The 17,058-nt window shown below is 45.7% G+C and overlaps 1 protein-coding gene across 22 annotated transcripts in view; it reads left to right on the top strand.

Moving 5' to 3' along the window:
* XPNPEP1 (X-prolyl aminopeptidase 1) overlaps nt 1–17,058 on the top strand; it is a 50,424-nt gene that overhangs the window by 22,982 nt on the left and 10,384 nt on the right. For all 22 annotated transcript variants that reach the window (XM_084846361.1, XM_084846350.1, XM_084846354.1 and 19 more), the window contains 9 exons: nt 699–842; nt 1,132–1,227; nt 4,205–4,286; nt 6,867–7,077; nt 9,004–9,093; nt 9,371–9,421; nt 11,946–12,004; nt 12,577–12,654; nt 14,811–14,882. In XM_084846361.1, coding sequence (XP_084702487.1) covers nt 699–842; nt 1,132–1,227; nt 4,205–4,286; nt 6,867–7,077; nt 9,004–9,093; nt 9,371–9,421; nt 11,946–12,004; nt 12,577–12,654; nt 14,811–14,882 — 883 coding nt within the window. The remainder of the gene's footprint in view (nt 1–698; nt 843–1,131; nt 1,228–4,204; nt 4,287–6,866; nt 7,078–9,003; nt 9,094–9,370; nt 9,422–11,945; nt 12,005–12,576; nt 12,655–14,810; nt 14,883–17,058) is intronic.

A 17,058-nucleotide genomic window follows, 5' to 3' on the forward strand; every position in this document is an offset into this window, starting at 1 on the left:
TCCAAAATATCTGCGGGGACCCAGTTTGTGGAGTCCCAGAGGGATAGCTAGCAGGTTGGGGCTCTCAATAGCATCCTAGACAGGAGTGGGCAGCAGGTAGATCTGGATCCACTGGTAGATCTCTGGGTAACTGGCTAGGATTTCTGACTCCCAATTATTTACAAACAGCAGGAACAAAATTACTCCCCCAGCCCTGTCTTAAATTATGTTGTTGAAATGAAGAAAGCTTGGGAGTGGATTTTTGTGTGGAAGGATTGTGAACTCTGTTCAGTTCTGGTGCTCAAAAAAAATTTCTGAGTTCAGAATTCTTTAATTCTCCAGTTCCACATAGCGTCCAGTGAAGTGGGGTTGTACCCCACAAAAGCTCATGCAAATTTATTAAAACATCTGAACAACTAAGGGGCAATCCTATGCATGTTTAGACAGAAAAAGGTCCTGCAACTCCCAGCATTCCTCAGCCTGCCATGCTGGCTGGGACATGCTGGGACTTGTAGGACTTCTTTTCTGTCTAAACATGCATAGGATTGCACCCTAAAACAGTCTATATGTGTGCTGCACATACTCCTTAACTTTACGTTCAGGTCTTTTGGACTGGCTCTGCTTGGTGGATCTTGGGGCTCTAATAAAAAACAAAGTAGATCCCGCAAGCCTGAGAATTGCCCACCACTGGCCTAAGGTTCTGTCTCTGTCTTTCTCAGATCAGTGGAAGAGGATGTCCAAAGTTCTGAAAAGTGCTGGCCATGCTCTTGTGCCAGTCAAAAACAATCTGATCGATGCCGTGTGGGTGGATCGACTGCCACGGCCTTGCAAACCCCTGATGGCACTGGGCCTGAACTACACAGGTGAGCAAGATCCCACTCCTGTCTGTAGGTATACTGTTGAGAATGAACTGACAGCCTCGTCAGGCTCCCTGTTTGGTTTTGTATCGGCCAGAGCTATGGGAGAGAAAGTGGGGAAGTGTGAATATTACTGAAATTGTAGTAATTTCTTAGTATTTGTAAAAGTGTATAAAATCTATTAGGCATTCTATGTTAAATGAAAGTCAATAGCCCCTGTGTGGAGAGAACTGCTTTGTTACATCTGGCTGCAGAGTATTCAGATTGTGCTCTTAATTTTCATTGCATGTCCCAGGGATCAGCTGGAAAGACAAGATCACCGCTCTGCGGGGGAAGATGGTTGAGAGGAAGGCTGTCTGGTTTGTGGTGACAGCCTTGGACGAAGTGGCTTGTGAGTTCCCACTATCAGTCTGGTTTCTTTCAGCATTGTTCTGTTGCCACATTCACTCTCCGGTCCATGATCTCTGTGCAGAAGGAAATAAGAAACCCAGTAGCCTCTTAAGAGGATGTGTCCATTCTGCAGTAGAAGCCTACGTTGGCGTCCTCTTTCAGATGCAGAGATTACAGGAGTTGGCTGTTGACTAGCAACCCTGGACCATTTCAGTGAAGGCAGGAATGCTGGTGGGCCCAAGATCTCTAACTACCACGTTCTTTGCACGAGGGTGGGTGGAAAAACTACTCACTACCATGTGTTGTGGGCAACCATTGCCAGCTTATGATCTGCCACTATTCAGGTCCCAAGTATTATACCGTTAGCTTCCAATCTGCCACCACTTAGCTCCATGTATGTTACAGTACCAAGTGGCGAACGGTATGTCTGCCTAAAGCAGAGGTGTTGAACCTCAGGCCATGAGCCAAATCCAGGCCACCTAGGGTCCCAGTCCAGCCCTGCAGGGTTCCCCAGATGGCCATGCCTCTTTCCCCTGGTCCCACCCTCCTTCCTTCAACTGCAGATCATTTTGTAGTTTCCCAGCTTTTGCACAGTTCCTTTCCCCCATTCTTGACGGTTGCAGTGCCTCTCCTATGGCTTAATTACTGCCAATAAGAACTTTAAGCTACAATATTCTGGTATTTTTTTTGTACTTTGGGCCCTGCCCCTTTTTGCCTTTGTCCCCACCCACCGCTGAAAAGTGGCCCCTGAGAGCTTCTTTGAAATGGGATTTGGCCCTTGGGCTGAAAGAGGTTCAACCTCCTTGGCTAAATGGAGCCACCGTGTGGCCCACATGTATTGGATTTGATCTGGTGAATGCCTGCTGAGCAGAGGCCTCAGCCAGTGACCTTTAGCAGATTGCACCCTTTTAGCTTCAATTATCAGTCTGTAAAATGGCCCTCATTAGAAGGAGTCATAAAAGTAGATGCTAGTTTTTGATCTTGGGCATGCTGATTAGTGAAGGGATTGCCTGCTTTGTGTAGCCTGGCTCTTGGGGCCACCTCTTTTTTTTCTTCTTCCTCCAGGGAGATTCATTCCTGCACAGATAAGGCAGTTGCTCTATCTGCTGCCCATTTCCTGTTCCTATGGCAGAGGCCCCCCCCCCCCCCCCCAATCCTGCATGTGATGTCCTTCATCAGTTACAAAGTACACAGCTCTTCCTAGACCGGGAGAAGAAAGTTAATCGTTATGTAGACAATCTTCATTTATGAACTGGCCCTGACAGCCAAGCTCCGTGGGAAGCTGGGTTCTCAAATCCAAAGCTCAGTATCTTGCCCCTGACTTGTGTTCTTCCTCAGTTCCCTTGTTTGTCAGAAGAGCACTTGGATTTTGTTTTTCTTCTCTAAGAGAAGGATGACTTCCTGTCATCCTAGATAGGCAGGTTTTCTTTTAGTCCTTGCCATTCTAGTCTTCCTGCATTTCCAAGAAGATTCAATGTCTAGAATCCCCTGGGTCAGGGGGCAGGGCCTGCAAAAGAAGCTGGCGGGCTGGATGGGAAACCTCTATGGGCTGTATTTGGCCCATGGTCCGGAGTTTCCCCGGTACTGTGTTAAGGTTATAGCCTTCAGTGTTTTTGGTTCCACATATTTTGGCACAAATAGTGGTCTCACAAATTGAGAAGTTTACAGCAGGTAAAGAAAAGACTTGCCTATTCTACAGACCAGTACAGACATGGATTTTTCTTTCCACACAATGGTGGTTGTGATTGTGTGGCGTAAGGTAACTTGTACACTGTTATTACATAGATCTTACTTGTATACACTTGGCAACCAGAACTGTCACTTGAGGCACAGGTGAACTCAGTGGCACAGAGCACTTTTTATCTGCTTAGGCTGGTATACCAACTACGCCCTTATCTGGACAGAGATAGCCTAGCTACAGTTATCTATGCTCTGATAACTTCTCATCTGGATTACTGCAATGCGTTATACGTGGGGCTGCCTTTGAAAACGGTCCAGAAACTTCAGCTGGTCCAAAATAGGGCAGCAAGATTGTTAACAGGAACTGGCCAACGAGCTCATATTATGCCAGGACTTTTCCAGCTGCAGTGGCTGCCAGTCCATTTCTGGGCCTGATTCAAAGTGCTGGTATTAACATCCAAAGCCCTTTACAGCTTGGGGCCAGGTTACCTGAAGGATCACCTCCTCCCATATGTGCCTGCCCAGACCTCAAGATCATCCTCGGCGGCCCTTCTCCGTGAGCCCCTGCCAAAGGAAGTGAGGCGGGTGGCTACTAGGAGGAGGGCTTTTTCTGCTGTGGCACCCCGGCTCTGGAATGAGCTCCCTAGTGCCTGGCACCTACATTGTATTCTTTCTGGTGCCAGGTGAAGACCTTTTTATTTTCTTTGCTGTTTTAAATCTGTATTTTAAATCCCTGCATTGCTGCTAGGTTTTATTCTGGTTGTATTGTTATACTGTAGTTTTAATGTTTTATATATTTTATATTGTTCTGTTGTGTGCTCTCTGGTTTTAATTTTTGTGAACCACCCAGAGAGCTTCAGCTATTGGGCGGTATAGAAGTAAATAAATAAACTATTTTAGAAATCGCAGCTGCTTTTTGGAGATGCCGCAGTCATGCATTTCAGTAATATGTGTATCCACATAGTTCTCATGGACCACTGGTTCGCCGTTAACTTATTCTTACCTTATTCTTTGTGATCACGTGCACAAGGGCATGTTTTAGTGATTGTGTGGAGAAACAAAGCAGAGCAACTGTACGTGAGCCAGCCCTGCAATTGAAAGATGTTCCACCTCATCTTTTGTAGCCCGGGCTTCAAGCACCATCTTGTGGTAAAAGTCCTCATTGCCCAGTTAAGTGATATAACCTCACTAGATTGCATTGCAGCTGGATGAGGATGTCTCCCGGCCCTCCCTCGGCCTTAAAAGTAATGTTGAATTGTAATTAGGGTTGTAATACTGGGTTTTTCATTATTTTATAGGGCTCTTTAATCTCAGAGGCTCTGATGTTGAATACAATCCAGTGTTTTTTGCATATGCCATCATAGGGACCAATACGATCAGGTAATGTGAACTATGACTTTCTTGTGGTTTTGCTAACATTTGCTCTGATGGTTGTCATGTATGCATTTTTCTTTCAGAAACTGATATTCAGGGATGTTGGGGGTCTTTAAAGCCCGTTAGGCAGGAGTAGTTCTGTAGGTTTTTTGTTTTTGAAATTCTTGATTTATTTCCCACGACAGTTTCCGCTTCTCGTACCAATTTTCCTGCTACTGACTACAGTCAGTGGCAGGAAAAAAAATGGAAGGGGAGGGATGATTTAGGTCCAAGCTCTGCAAAATATCTTTTACTCTTCTGTGCTTCGGTTTTCCTGAGGAAAACTCAAATATCATAGATTTATAAGACATGCTACAAACTTTGTCTAACTGGTTGCAGGGCTGGATTAACTAATATATTTGCTATGCTGCATCTGAAAAAATGATATGTATGAGGGCGCAAAACCTTAGGGATGTCTTCGTACTTTTTTAACATAAGAGGTTGGGAATTCTGGTGGTATTTCTTCTTTCCTGCCTTCTTCTTTTGCATTTATTAGGGCCGGTTGAAATGTTCTTGCTGGGGAGGGACAGATCACTCTATTTCTGGTCTCTGTCAGTTTTGTTCATAAGTCTGTAAGTCTCTTCTGTCCTATTTCCACATTAATCTGCAAGTGAAAAAAAATCTGCACAAAAATTTGTATTTAAATACATATTTTAATGTATTCTTCACAAAATACGCATGTTTAAACATGTTTTCCCACAAAGTACACACTTCTGCATGTGTTTTATCCTAAAATACACATTTCGATATGATTTTTGAGCTGAGAACTGCATCGCAAAATTTGGGAAACGTGACAGATAACTTCGTAGCACAGGAGATGCTGATCAGCTTCGTTTGCTTCAAAGTGCGGACCAAACAAAATCCTTGGGCGTTGCTCAGTTGCATCCCTTGGTGACAACCTGCTGGAGGGGAGGAGCTGCTACACATGGTTTCAGTGCACACAATCCTGTGACTTTCTGGTGCTGGAACAGACGGTTTCCAAGGGGCTGAACCATTTTAGTTAGTAGTTTTCAAATGTTTCTATCCCTGCTCTGAGAGATTGTTGGCAGCCTCCACATGGAGTCCATAACGTCCAGAATTTTACCACTTAAACATTGTCAGGATGATTTTTGCCCATAACTTTTCCATGATGAGAATGCAGTCTCTTCCCTCTGCCTCTCTGTCATCCACACAGTATGCTCTGATATTTATTCCATTTGTTTGATTAAAACACTGCATTCATCATATGCAGTGCTTACAAGTTTTTAACTGCTGCTGGTTTTAATGAATGGGGTTTGAAGTGTGATTTTCTTGTATTTGTGTTTTGGATGTTTTCTGTGTTCTAACTCTGTGTAATTTGCCTTCTGAGGACAATGTGTACCCTAAAAGGCAGGTTTGAAATTCAAGAAATAAATAATAAATCAATTAAATACACCTGAAGTAATGTAGCTTCCATTACCTGAGGCTTGACACAACTCTCTAAAGTGTACTCCAGTCTTTGATGGAAGATTGCCTTGCTGCTGCATTATCACCTCCCTAATACACATTCTTTCCTAGGGCATGATAAATTCTGGAACACACAAGGTAGGGCTCCTTAGGGGTTAATGATGGGTTAAAGTCTTCTCAATTATCTTTCTATAACCAAAACAAATGTGGAAGTCTAGTCATAGAAAAGGGGTTGCTACCTCCTTGTTTCTAGGTCCCATCATAGTGGGTCCAGTGTAAGATTGGGTTGTATTCAGTAGTGTAGTGGTAACTTTTGAAGTGTAGGCGCCATGGCCATGCCCTGAAGGAGAGTCCAAAAATTCAGCCTGCTGTATTGACCCATATCAACAAACCAGTTCTAGCAGTTTTCATCTCCACCAGGAGCAGGGCTTTTGTAAAGTTAACGGTCTTAATTGCCCATTCAACACCAGGCCACCCCAAAATACTTTGCATTACAGCAGGGAACAATGTATTGTTGCTGGAAAAATTCATTCCCTCTCTCCGCCAGCTCTTGTGAGGATTGCAGCTAAGCTCAGAGGGAACAGGGAAGTCTGAGGGGCTTGACCGATTACATCGGTATCCCTGCTAATAAAAAAAAGCGTCTGCATCCCTGCAAGCCCTGGCTCCACTACACCACTGGTTGTATCCAGTGGTGTTAAAGATTAGGTGGCCTGCCTTGTATTCGTGGCAGTGCTTTCTGCCAGCACAAAGCCACCGTTGGGTACAGCCCAATATGTTTTTTGACTGTTAAGTTGGTCTTGGTCCAAATATAGTATCTAATGTTAGTCCAATGTTAAGAGTAGACCCATAGAAAGAATGGGGCTTAAGTTAGTCAGGACTAACTTAAGTCTCATTCATTTCAATAGGTCTACTTCGCATAGGACTAATGCTGGCTACTCCCCAAAGTGCCAGTAACCTGCCGCTCTGAGCTGCTCCTTGAAGGCCCTTGTTCAGTCATGATCCGCTCTTCATTCTCTGGGCCTAGGAAACCCTACCAGCCTCATCCTTCCTTCCTTCCTTCCTTCCTTTCTTTCTTTCTTTCTTTCTTTCTTTCTTTCTTTCTTTCTTTCTGGATTCCTCCAGGCTGTTTATCGAAGGTGATCGCATGGCAGACCCTGCAGTGAGAGCGCATCTGTTGCTGGATTCTGCTCAGGACGCCGAGTCGAGCATCCAAGTGCTGCCATACGACTCCATCCTGATGGTTCTGAAGTCCATCTGTGACACGCTGTCTCCTCAAGAGAAAGTTTGGCTCAGTGACAAAGCCAGCTATGCCTTGACCCAGGCCGTCCCCAAGGTTTGTACCCTTGGGCAGGGTGGTGAGCTTTCCTTAGCTCAGCTTCACCTGGGGACCATTTTCGCCTGGTCTGGACGCTTCTGGGTTTCTTTCCATGTGGAGGCCTTGCCCTCTGCTGGAAATCCAAGCCAGACTCCTCTCTCTCTGGGTTGTTCGTGATCAGCACAAGCTGGAGGAGATGACTAGCTCTTGGAAAGGATTTGATTTAAAAGATGGTCAGATTAGAATAAGGCAAGAATTTGAGCAAATTGGAAACATTTTGGTGTGGATAAGCCTGGGAGATGTTCTAGTGCAGAGAAATAAAATGACTTTGTTCTTACAGTTGTGAGAGGGAAGAAACACAGCATTCCCTTCTGGTATTCTGTGGGGAGGGTGTGACTTGTTATATGTGTGAGCTCCCCCCACTTTCATTTGCTGCAACTATATTGTGAATGTAAAACCTACATTAGCTAGGCCAGCCTTCCCCAACTTGGCATCTTCCAGATATGCTGGACTGCAAGTCCCATCATCCCCAGCCAGCACGGCCCTTAGCACCAACTTGGGTGGCTTTAAAGGGGGACTAGACAAATCCATGGAAGATAAGGCTAATCAGCAGCTACAAGTCATGATGGTTATATGTTATCTCCAATATTGGAGGCAGTATGCCCCTGTATGCCAGTTGCTGGGCAACGTGAGCAGGAGGTGCTGTTGCATTCATATCCTGCTTGTAGCCTCCTGTTGGGGTTGGCTGCTGTGGGAACAGATTGCTGGGCTAGATAGGCCTTTGGTCTGATCTAGCAAGGCTTTTCTTCTGCTCTTTCATCTGGAGGGTGCAAGGCTGGGAAGGGCTTTTCTAGAGCATATATTTGCTTTTAAGCATCTCAGGTGACAATGCTTTGGACGGTCTTGGAAGGTGTTTGAAACCAGCTTCGGTGCTGCTTCAGACATGTTGCTTCCTGCTTGCAAGATGGCTGGCACAGACTTGGAAACCTTCCAGATGGCACCAGTCATTTTGGTTAGATTCAAGTGGACCGTCTCCTGGAGCTTTCCTGCTTTGGAGAGTCAAGGGAAAGAACTGGAAAAGGTGCAGGAAAGGGTATGCACAGTTGTTGGGGTGGGGTGGGGTGGGGGAAGAGGCTGGAGCGTCTCCCCTGCAAGGAATGGCACTGCCATTCCGTCTTTCCAGACAGATTATACAGGAGGCTCTTGAGCACGGAGGAGGGAAAGAGATGCTCTCTCATGAACTGATGTAGCGTATTTCAAACAGTGTTCTACAGTGTCCTCCTGGTGTTCATTGGAAGCTTACTAGGAGTTCTTCAGTGGGAAGATCAGTCACCATGAGCTCCCTGGAAAGACAGCTTGCCCACTACTACCAATCCTGCCCACCACACACACTGCCTGTTGGGTCTGTCCTTGGATGCTCGGCTGGGGGATGCAGAGCAATGGTGAGGTCCAACAGGCTTGACCAGCCCTCCGTGTCAACTGAGGCTGCACCCTAGGACATGTAGAATCATCAGGGTTCCCCCAGGGTTCCCCATTGATGGTAGAGCCTGCCAGCGTGATAGTGGTGGACTTGGATGTGGGGGAAGCACAGATTCAAATTCTGGCTTGGTCACAAAGGCTTTGGATGGCTTGGACAAACCTATTTCAAGCTAACCAACCTCATAGGGTTGTTCTGAAATTAAAAGTTGGATAACACTGGAAGTCTGCCCTGAGCTTCTTTCAAGAAGAACAGGGTTCAAATGTGATAAAGGAGTGCAATCTGGGGATGGATAAACTATCAGCCTTCTAAGCCATTTGTATTGCGTGAAGCCTTTCTTTCTGACCCAGGAGGCTTGGAAGGATCTGAAAATGTAACCAACTTCCTTGGTATAGTGGCTAGACATCTCCAGGCCCAGCAGGTTGTTTGGCTTCTTGGCAAAATCTGTTTTTTCCCCCTTGCCTTAGGATCACCGCTACCTCACCCCTTACACTCCCATCTGTATTGCAAAAGCTGTGAAGAATGCGTCGGAGGCGGAAGGCATGCGGAAGGCTCATGTAAGTGACTTGCTGAGTTTAGTGAAGTGATTGCCTTCCACTTGAGGAGCTGCAGCTTATGAGCTTTGCTGATCTCTTACAAGCCTGGCTGGTGAAGTGGAGAAGTTTCTGGTTGTGGGGAGAGATGTTTTCATTAACCTTTGCTACCAGTGGTTGATGTATTTCCACCTTTAAATATTTGTGGCCAAATTTTCAAGACTGCCAGATGGATAATGCCAAAGGTGTATATTCTGATACCCCTTTTACCTTGTTTTCTCTCTTCTCATTTTAAGAACAGATTAAGGATGCTGTTGCTCTGTGTGAACTATTTAATTGGCTGGAGAAGGAGGTATGGCTTTATAGAGTGTTATTAAAAGAGAGAGAAGCGCTTGTTCCTGTATAGTGAAAGTCTGCATGAATATAAGGCTAATAGCAGTCACAAATATTTTGTTACAGCAGTATGTGTTGGAGGAGTAGCAGGCAGGAAGAAAAAAGCAACTGAGTCTTTTTTCAGTTTTTTCAGGGTATGTGTGGGTACAGCTCTGTTCTCACGTATCATATGTGATCAAAGGAGGAATGGTGAACTATTGGTAAATGTGAGAAGAAAGACAGCAGAAATTGTCACGGTGTGGTGCTGTTCAGGGAACACTGAATTTCCATTTGTCATGTGTCATAATAGTCTCATTCAGACATAATGCTAAACCATAGTTTAGTGTTAATGTAAACAAGCCTAGGTGAACCTTGGGCTTGCACAGGCCCCCTTCTCCATTCAGGCAAGGACAAAAAGAGGAGTTCGGAATCTTTTGCTTCCATTTTTAACCATTGTTTAGTGTTATGTCCAATCCTGGACAAAATATAGTCAGTCTTAACTAGGGTTTACTAAAATCTGCCAACACTAAACCTTTTTTTTTATAAAGCTGGCATGTTTCAATAAACCATAGTTAAGATTAACCACAGTTTGGGGTTCAGACGTAACACTAAACTGGGGCTAATTGAAAATTGAAGGAAAAGTTTCCACTCTCCTTGTTCCTGCGCTAGAGGAATCAGGTGGGGGTATGGAGGAGCATGCGAGCCTGAAGCTTGCCCAAGCATATTAATGGAACACTAAAGATCAAGTTTTGTGAAACAACCACCATGACATGACGTTTTCCCTTTGTGTGTCTATGGTTTTTTTCCCCTAATACCGCCCCTTGGTGAAAGTGAGATATAACTGCAGGCACTGAAAAGTAACATTGTGTTTCCTGTGGTTATTTTCATGCAGGGGACAGGAGATACAAATTCATAAGGGGAGTAAAGGGGAAATATCATCCTATAGTCACCTTTCTTCTTTTAAAAATGTGCTGTGCAAATATGGACTGCAAGAAATTGCAGCTGGGGCAGCAGGGTCGGATGGTGTGCTCCTCATCTGTCTTGCTGCTTTCCCTCCTCCCAGCCCATTAGAGCTCTGTGAAGCAGGGGAAGTAAAGGTGGAGAGGGTTCTCTTGCCCAGTGTTCCCCTGGAGATGAGGGGCAAAAGGATCCAGAGGGCCACAAGTTTCTTGGCATTAGCCAACATACTTTCCTCATCCTCCTCATTCCCCCTGCTGCTGCAGATATTCCATGCATAAAGCCTTACTTCTGGCAGGCTTTGGGGATGGGAGCCAGAAGGGAATAATCGCAACCCTCCTCTATATTTCTGCAAGGGAGGCAGGGTCTCTACCCTTGATGGAAACCCTCACCCACTCTGCAGAATCGCCTACTCTCCCCCCGCCCCCACCGCCTGATGATGCAGGTCAGTACACGGATAAGAGAGTTTTAATATATACCAAATATACAATCATGATACACTTAGGATGCTTATGGATTCCAAGAGTGACCATGTAACATTACATGATTTTGTCACTGCTTAGTAAGGCTTTCCATTGTTGTGGTTAAAGGCTGAGGAAAGCTTCCAGCTAACAGAAAAAAGTAAGGATTGCTAATGTGAAGAAGCACACAAATTAGCGATAGCTGATAAGGATATGTAAAGGTAGCATGGAGGGATGAGAAGCCAATAGTAGTCTAAAAGGGAAAAGATAGGTCAAGGGCAGGGGTGGACAACAGGCAGCATGCACCCCACAACGCCCCCCAAATTCTGTGAAACTTTCTTTAAAAGCCTCCATAGCAGCTACAAATCACCAAAAGGTTGCAATATTAGCTTGTTTGCAAGTTAATTTTGACCTGTTTAGTGCTCCATAGCCACTACAGATGCCATTTAAATTTGTTTAATTGTTTGTTTATTTTTTGGCACCTGCAGAGGGGTTACGGCCCGTTGCGGGGTGGGTTCGGTGGATGAAAATGGCCCCAGGACCTCCCGCAATTGCCCCTCCGGTCTAGGAGAATAAAATAGGCCTGATTAGGGAGGGGCTTATAAAATTTGCATAAAGTAAATATTGGGTGAGCTTGCATGTATAAATAAGCCAGCCTTCCATGGGCTTAGCATTTACGAGGAGTGTTCTAGTGTACACTGCTTGATCGGAGGGCTAAACAAACCATGGACCTTCCATCTGTGGTTTGTTTCTGGGATGTACAAACCTGGAGCTCTGGTTTGTCTCTCCCCCAACAAGCTAGAGTCCTAACACATGGTTTGTTGTTGGGTTAAAACTCTGGCATGTTGGGGAGAGACAAGCCAGAGTTCTGGGCTTGCAAGTCATGGTCAGCACACCACAGATGGAAGGTCCGTGGTTTAGCTGCTCCAGCCTGCAGCAGGAGCAATTGGGTAGTGTGCACCAACATGCTGCCTCGTTCATGATGCACTGGAATTCTTTAGTATTCCAGCTTATGTGTGCGAAGGCCATTGTGTTATGTTTTCATTACTCTTTACCACGCTAACTTAATGCAACTTTGTATGTCAGGTTTCCAAAGGCAATATTACTGAAATAACAGCTGCAGATAAAGCAGAGGAGTTCCGTAGGTAAGAGAAAAAGACCAAAGTGGAGGGTTTGTGGGTCATTGTAGTTATTTCTGTTTTATACAAACCTATGGTTTTTCCATAGGTTCACATGTGCATTTGTTTTCCGGGGACACTACCGAAAGCATGGTTCTCTCTTCAGAGGCTGGCAATTTAGAGAGGAGAAAACCTTTCTCTGCTGATTGCCTTGTCTTCTCCCTGTTTATTTTGCCTGGTTGATCTCTTACCTGTCTGTCAAACAAGGCTGAGAACAAGAAGACAAGGTTGTTGGTCTTCACACATGGCAGTTACATAATATTCTATGTGACCCACTCTTCGACTCTACTTCCAAGACAAGATTGATAAACTTGGCTGGAGAATCTATTAAGCATGCTATTATGTATGACCGGTGTACTAGAGACTGGATGCCTCCTTGTTACAGAGGACCGTAATGTTGCAAAACCTACCCAGCTGAGATCTAGCATCCTAGGCTGTGGAGAAGAGAATGGCCAGACAGGGTCCAGATCAGGAGAAGACTGGTAGGCTGCTTCTGGTGACTCAAGTGCTCTTCTTTATGAAATCTCTCTTTCTTTCAGCCAGCAAGAGAACTTCGTTGACTTGAGCTTTGCTACCATTTCAAGCACGGGCCCAAATGGTGCTATCATTCACTACAAGTAAGACCAACAAGAGCCCTTGCACTTAGCTGCTGGCTTTAGAAGGCAGGGACTGTAGCTCAGCGGCAGAGCACCTGCTTGGCATGCAGAAAGTCTCGGGTCCAATCCCTACCATGTCCAGATAGGGCTAGAAAGGAATCCTTCCTGAAAGCCTGGAGAGGTGCTACTAAGTCAGTGTCGACAGTACTGGGCTAGATGGACCAACGGTCTGACTCGGTATAAGGCGACTTCCTACGTTCCTAGAAGAGCCTCTAGCATTAACGGAGTAGTGCCTAGCTGCTTAGTCCAGATCAGGAAAGAAAACAAAACACTACTGTAAGTCAGTTTCTATGAGAAAACCTTTGCCTGAGGGTCCCAGTGCATCAGATATGTTCCCCATGCTATTTGAGGCTTACTAGAACTTAAAATGGCCATCGGAATTGACGGTGAGCATTATTCCATACTTCTGGCTATATTCCCTGTGTGGCGATAGGAAGAGAATTGGCTTAGGTCTTTTCTGACATGTTTGGGGTGGAAGCAGCAGAGAAAAAGATTTCCTGCTCCATGACCACCTACAGGTGGACGTTCTAATAACTCCAGTGGGTAGCTTCGCTAGGATTAGTTGTCCCTATTCTCCTAGCTTCCTGGCTTTTCAAACCTATTAATGAGGACAGTGCCAGGGATGGAGTCCTCGTGGGAAGAGTGGGGTTACGTGTTGCCACAGAACACAGATACAGGACTCGAGCTTATCTCGTTCAGGATTTTCTTAGGGGTTGCATGTTTCTGAGTCTGGAAAACTGCCCACATGGAAGACTCTTTAAAAAAATGCCCTGCTTGTTCACTGATTGTTCAGTGAACAACTGAACCTTGTTCAAAGTGCACGTCTCAGTGCAAAACCTGGAAAGCACACAAATTTGGCACAGCCCTAGTTTAAATGACAGTTACACGTTAAGGAAGAGGAACTACCGTGTCTAAGCAGCTTACTTTTATATATGGATTTCTTTGAGGTGTTGCATACTTGCCAGTTGCCCAGAGACCTAGTTCCTGTGTTACATGTCTTCACAGATAATGAAGCATTTTAACATGGAAAGATCAACAGGGCTGCTCACCTGGTGTGGGAGGTATATATATAGAGAGAGAAAGAGAGAGAGTGTGCAGGAGGGAGTGGGCACGTCCCTCCTCCCCCTCCCCACCATTGCACATATAAGGCAACTCATGTAAGGGCTAGAAATGCATGGTAGTTCTTTTGGAGGAAGTAAAGACATCACTAACTAGGTCTGTATGCATGCTGAGGTCTGTGTATAGCATACCTATATATAAGTATAGTACTTTGAACTGGGCCCAGAAATGGACCGGCAGCCAGTACAGATCATACAGCATGCATGGGAGACATGCCTCAGGAACGGGATTCCTCATGAGCCACCCCTGTGTGTACTTATTATTTATTTATTTATCACACTTATTTCCCGCCTTTTTTCCTCTTCAAGGAACCTAAGGTGGTGTACATAATCCTCCTCCATTTTATCCTCACAACAACCCTGTGAGGTGGGTTGGCCTAAGAGTCTGTGACTGGCCCAAAGTCACCCAGTGAGCTTCCATGGCCGAGTGGGGACTAGAACCCGGATCTCCTGACTCCCAGTCCAACACTCTAGCCACTACACCACACTGGCTCTCTACTTGTGAGTCAGTCATGAGTATGCTGATGTAGGTCAGCCTTCCCCAAATGTGGTTCCCTCTAGATGTTTTGGGTTACAGTTCACAGCATTCCTGATCATTGGCCATGCTGGTTGGGCCAGATGGGAGTTGAAGTCTAAAAGATCTGGGCAGGCCCCAGGTTGGGGAAGGCTGATGTAGACAATAAGCCCTCCCAGTGTTCTGGTGTTTGCTGTAATGTGCTTCCACCAACAGACATTGGGATGCCATGCAAAACTCAACATGCTTTAATGTAGTAAACACACATCTGTCAGGCACATGATATTAATTTAATTGGGCTGTTGATTTGATCTCGCGCACGAACATTTATTACAGACAAATGCACTCAGCCCAAAGTTAATAATCTAATTACATAATTTAAGCAGTGCCTTGCTAAGGTGTTTTGTTTTCACTTTGTTTTCACTTATTGGTTGCAGTGCAAAGGTGGTACAATACTGAGGCAATAACTTTGTTTTATTGAATAGGCCTGCCCCTGAGACAAACAGGACTTTGTCCCTGAATGAGGTCTACCTCCTGGATTCTGGAGCTCAGTACAAGTAAGTGGCCAATTACTCCTACAGTTTACGTGCTGCTTCAAATCAGTAAACCTGTGCTAAATTAAATCCCACCTTGGATCTGTATGTCAGGAGCGCCCTTGCTGCCTTCTGAAATCCTCAAGTAGCCAGAATCAACACGCAGACGATAGGGCTCTTTTCCAAGGCTTCATTTCCATTCAACCTAATGACGCTTACAGATGCTAATTGCCTAAGCCTAATGAGGGAAACTTAAGAGAACTGCCTACCAGGGTTTTCTAGCCTTAATGAATCAGTAGGTCTCCGTTTGGAGGGAAAAGGCGGGAAGCCTCTGAACTTAAGGGCTAGGAGGCAAAAGTTCACCCCTTTCCTGTGGGGCATCGGGGCACAGCTGTTGACGTTGCGCCAAGTGGGCTGAGCGCCTCCTCTCGGCACCCTCCATCTCCTGCTTGTCCCTGCGCTGGTGCCTAGCATCCCGAAGCTCCAGTCGTCCCTCCCCCTGCCTGCCAGGGTCGCTGCCACTCTCAGGAATGTGAGCAGGGAGGGGCTGTCCCTCCGGTGGCACCCCTGAACAGCGTGCGGGTTCCTCTCCCATGGTTTCTATCTCTTCCTCAGAATCAGAACTGCTTTGGGGCTCTATGGGCTCCGATCCAACCCTGACACTGTACTAGACATGGAGAAACATGTAGTTAGCCATGGGTTTGTTGGCATGGCATGGAGAAAATGATGAGTCGTTACAATGTTTTCCTGTCAGGGGGTGAAGAAGTAGTTGTTCTCACCTTGAACCAATGGTTGATTATTTCCCATTCAGTGCCATTTTGATTTCTTGGTGATAAGGATGCTGGACTCAAGTGCTTACGGTCGAGGCAGCTAGACAGCTGGTTATTTATTTATTTATTTATTTATTTCTATACCGCCCAATAGCCGAAGCTCTCTGGGCGGTTCACAAAAACTAAAACCAAACAACACACAATAAAACAATTTAAAATATATAGAACATTAAAACCACAATATAACAATACAACCACAATAAAACCTAGCAGCAGTACAGGAGTTTAAAATACAGATTTAAAACAACAAAGATAAAAATTTAGAAAGCTAAAATGCCTGGGAAAATAAAAAGGTCTTCACCTGGCGCCGAAAGGAGTACAATGTAGGCGCCAGGCGAACCTCACTAGGGAGCTCATTCCAGAGCCGGGGTGCCACAACAGAAAAAGCCCTCCTCCTAGTAGCCACCCGCCTCACTTCCTTTGGCAGGGGCTCACGGAGAAGTGGGTATTTCACAGAAGAGGTTCAGCAGTGAGAGCTGAAGGTCCTGGTTTGTGACCTGCTGCAGTCTTGCCACAGCAGCGTTGCATCCAACTAGCAAAAGAGCCCCGTTTCTGGACTGTGCGCGTCTCGCAGGCAAGGAGTGCTTAAGGTAATTGCAACAGCCTGTAAGGGGCAAGGCTGTAGAGTGCCATCATCATTGCCCCACTTAAGGGGTAGAAGGGTTCAAACACTGTTTAACCCTAAACAACCCAGAATGCTGAGTTTGCACATCATACTGTGTTTAGTAAAGTGGAAGTGGGCAAGCAGGCGGGAGCCAGTACGCCTACTCGCACGTGCTCACAAGCAATCCATGATTTGTTAACCATGGGTCATTTGATCGTGCAAACCACATCTCTGAGGCAGAGCCTTGGTCCTGTTAATTGTTGACACTGATTGTAAGCAGATCTCCAGGATTTCAGGCAGGAATTTTTCCAGCCCTACCTGGAGATGCCGGGGATTGAAGTTGGGACCTTCTGCATGCAAAGCAGGTGCTCTGCCACTGGGCTACAGCCCCTCCCTGAGCTTTATGTGAAGTTCAGAGGACTTCGCATGAATTATCTAGTCATAACTCCATAAGGTAAATCGGTATTGTTATCCCCCATATTTCAGGAGGCAGGGGGAGGAGACTGAGGCTGAGAGAGTGTGGCTTGGCTGACGTTGGCTAGTGAGTTCATGGCAGAGGTGAGATTTGAACCGGGGATGGCCAGATTTGCAGCTCAGGCTCTTACCCACTATGCTTCACCAGGGTTCAGATTAAAAGCATTTTGTTCAGCAAGGAATGTAGCAGACCTGATCTGCCCTTTTGAGGGGAATTGTTTCTTCAGAGATTTCTGTTAGCCAGCATTCGTAAAAGGCCCTTTGAATGTGAATTGTGTGAACGTTCTTTGAT

This window comes from Heloderma suspectum, chromosome 3 (assembly GCF_057233095.1).
Source record: "Heloderma suspectum isolate Gila_16-S chromosome 3, 16-S_ref, whole genome shotgun sequence".
Classification (NCBI taxonomy): domain Eukaryota; kingdom Metazoa; phylum Chordata; class Lepidosauria; order Squamata; family Helodermatidae; genus Heloderma; species Heloderma suspectum.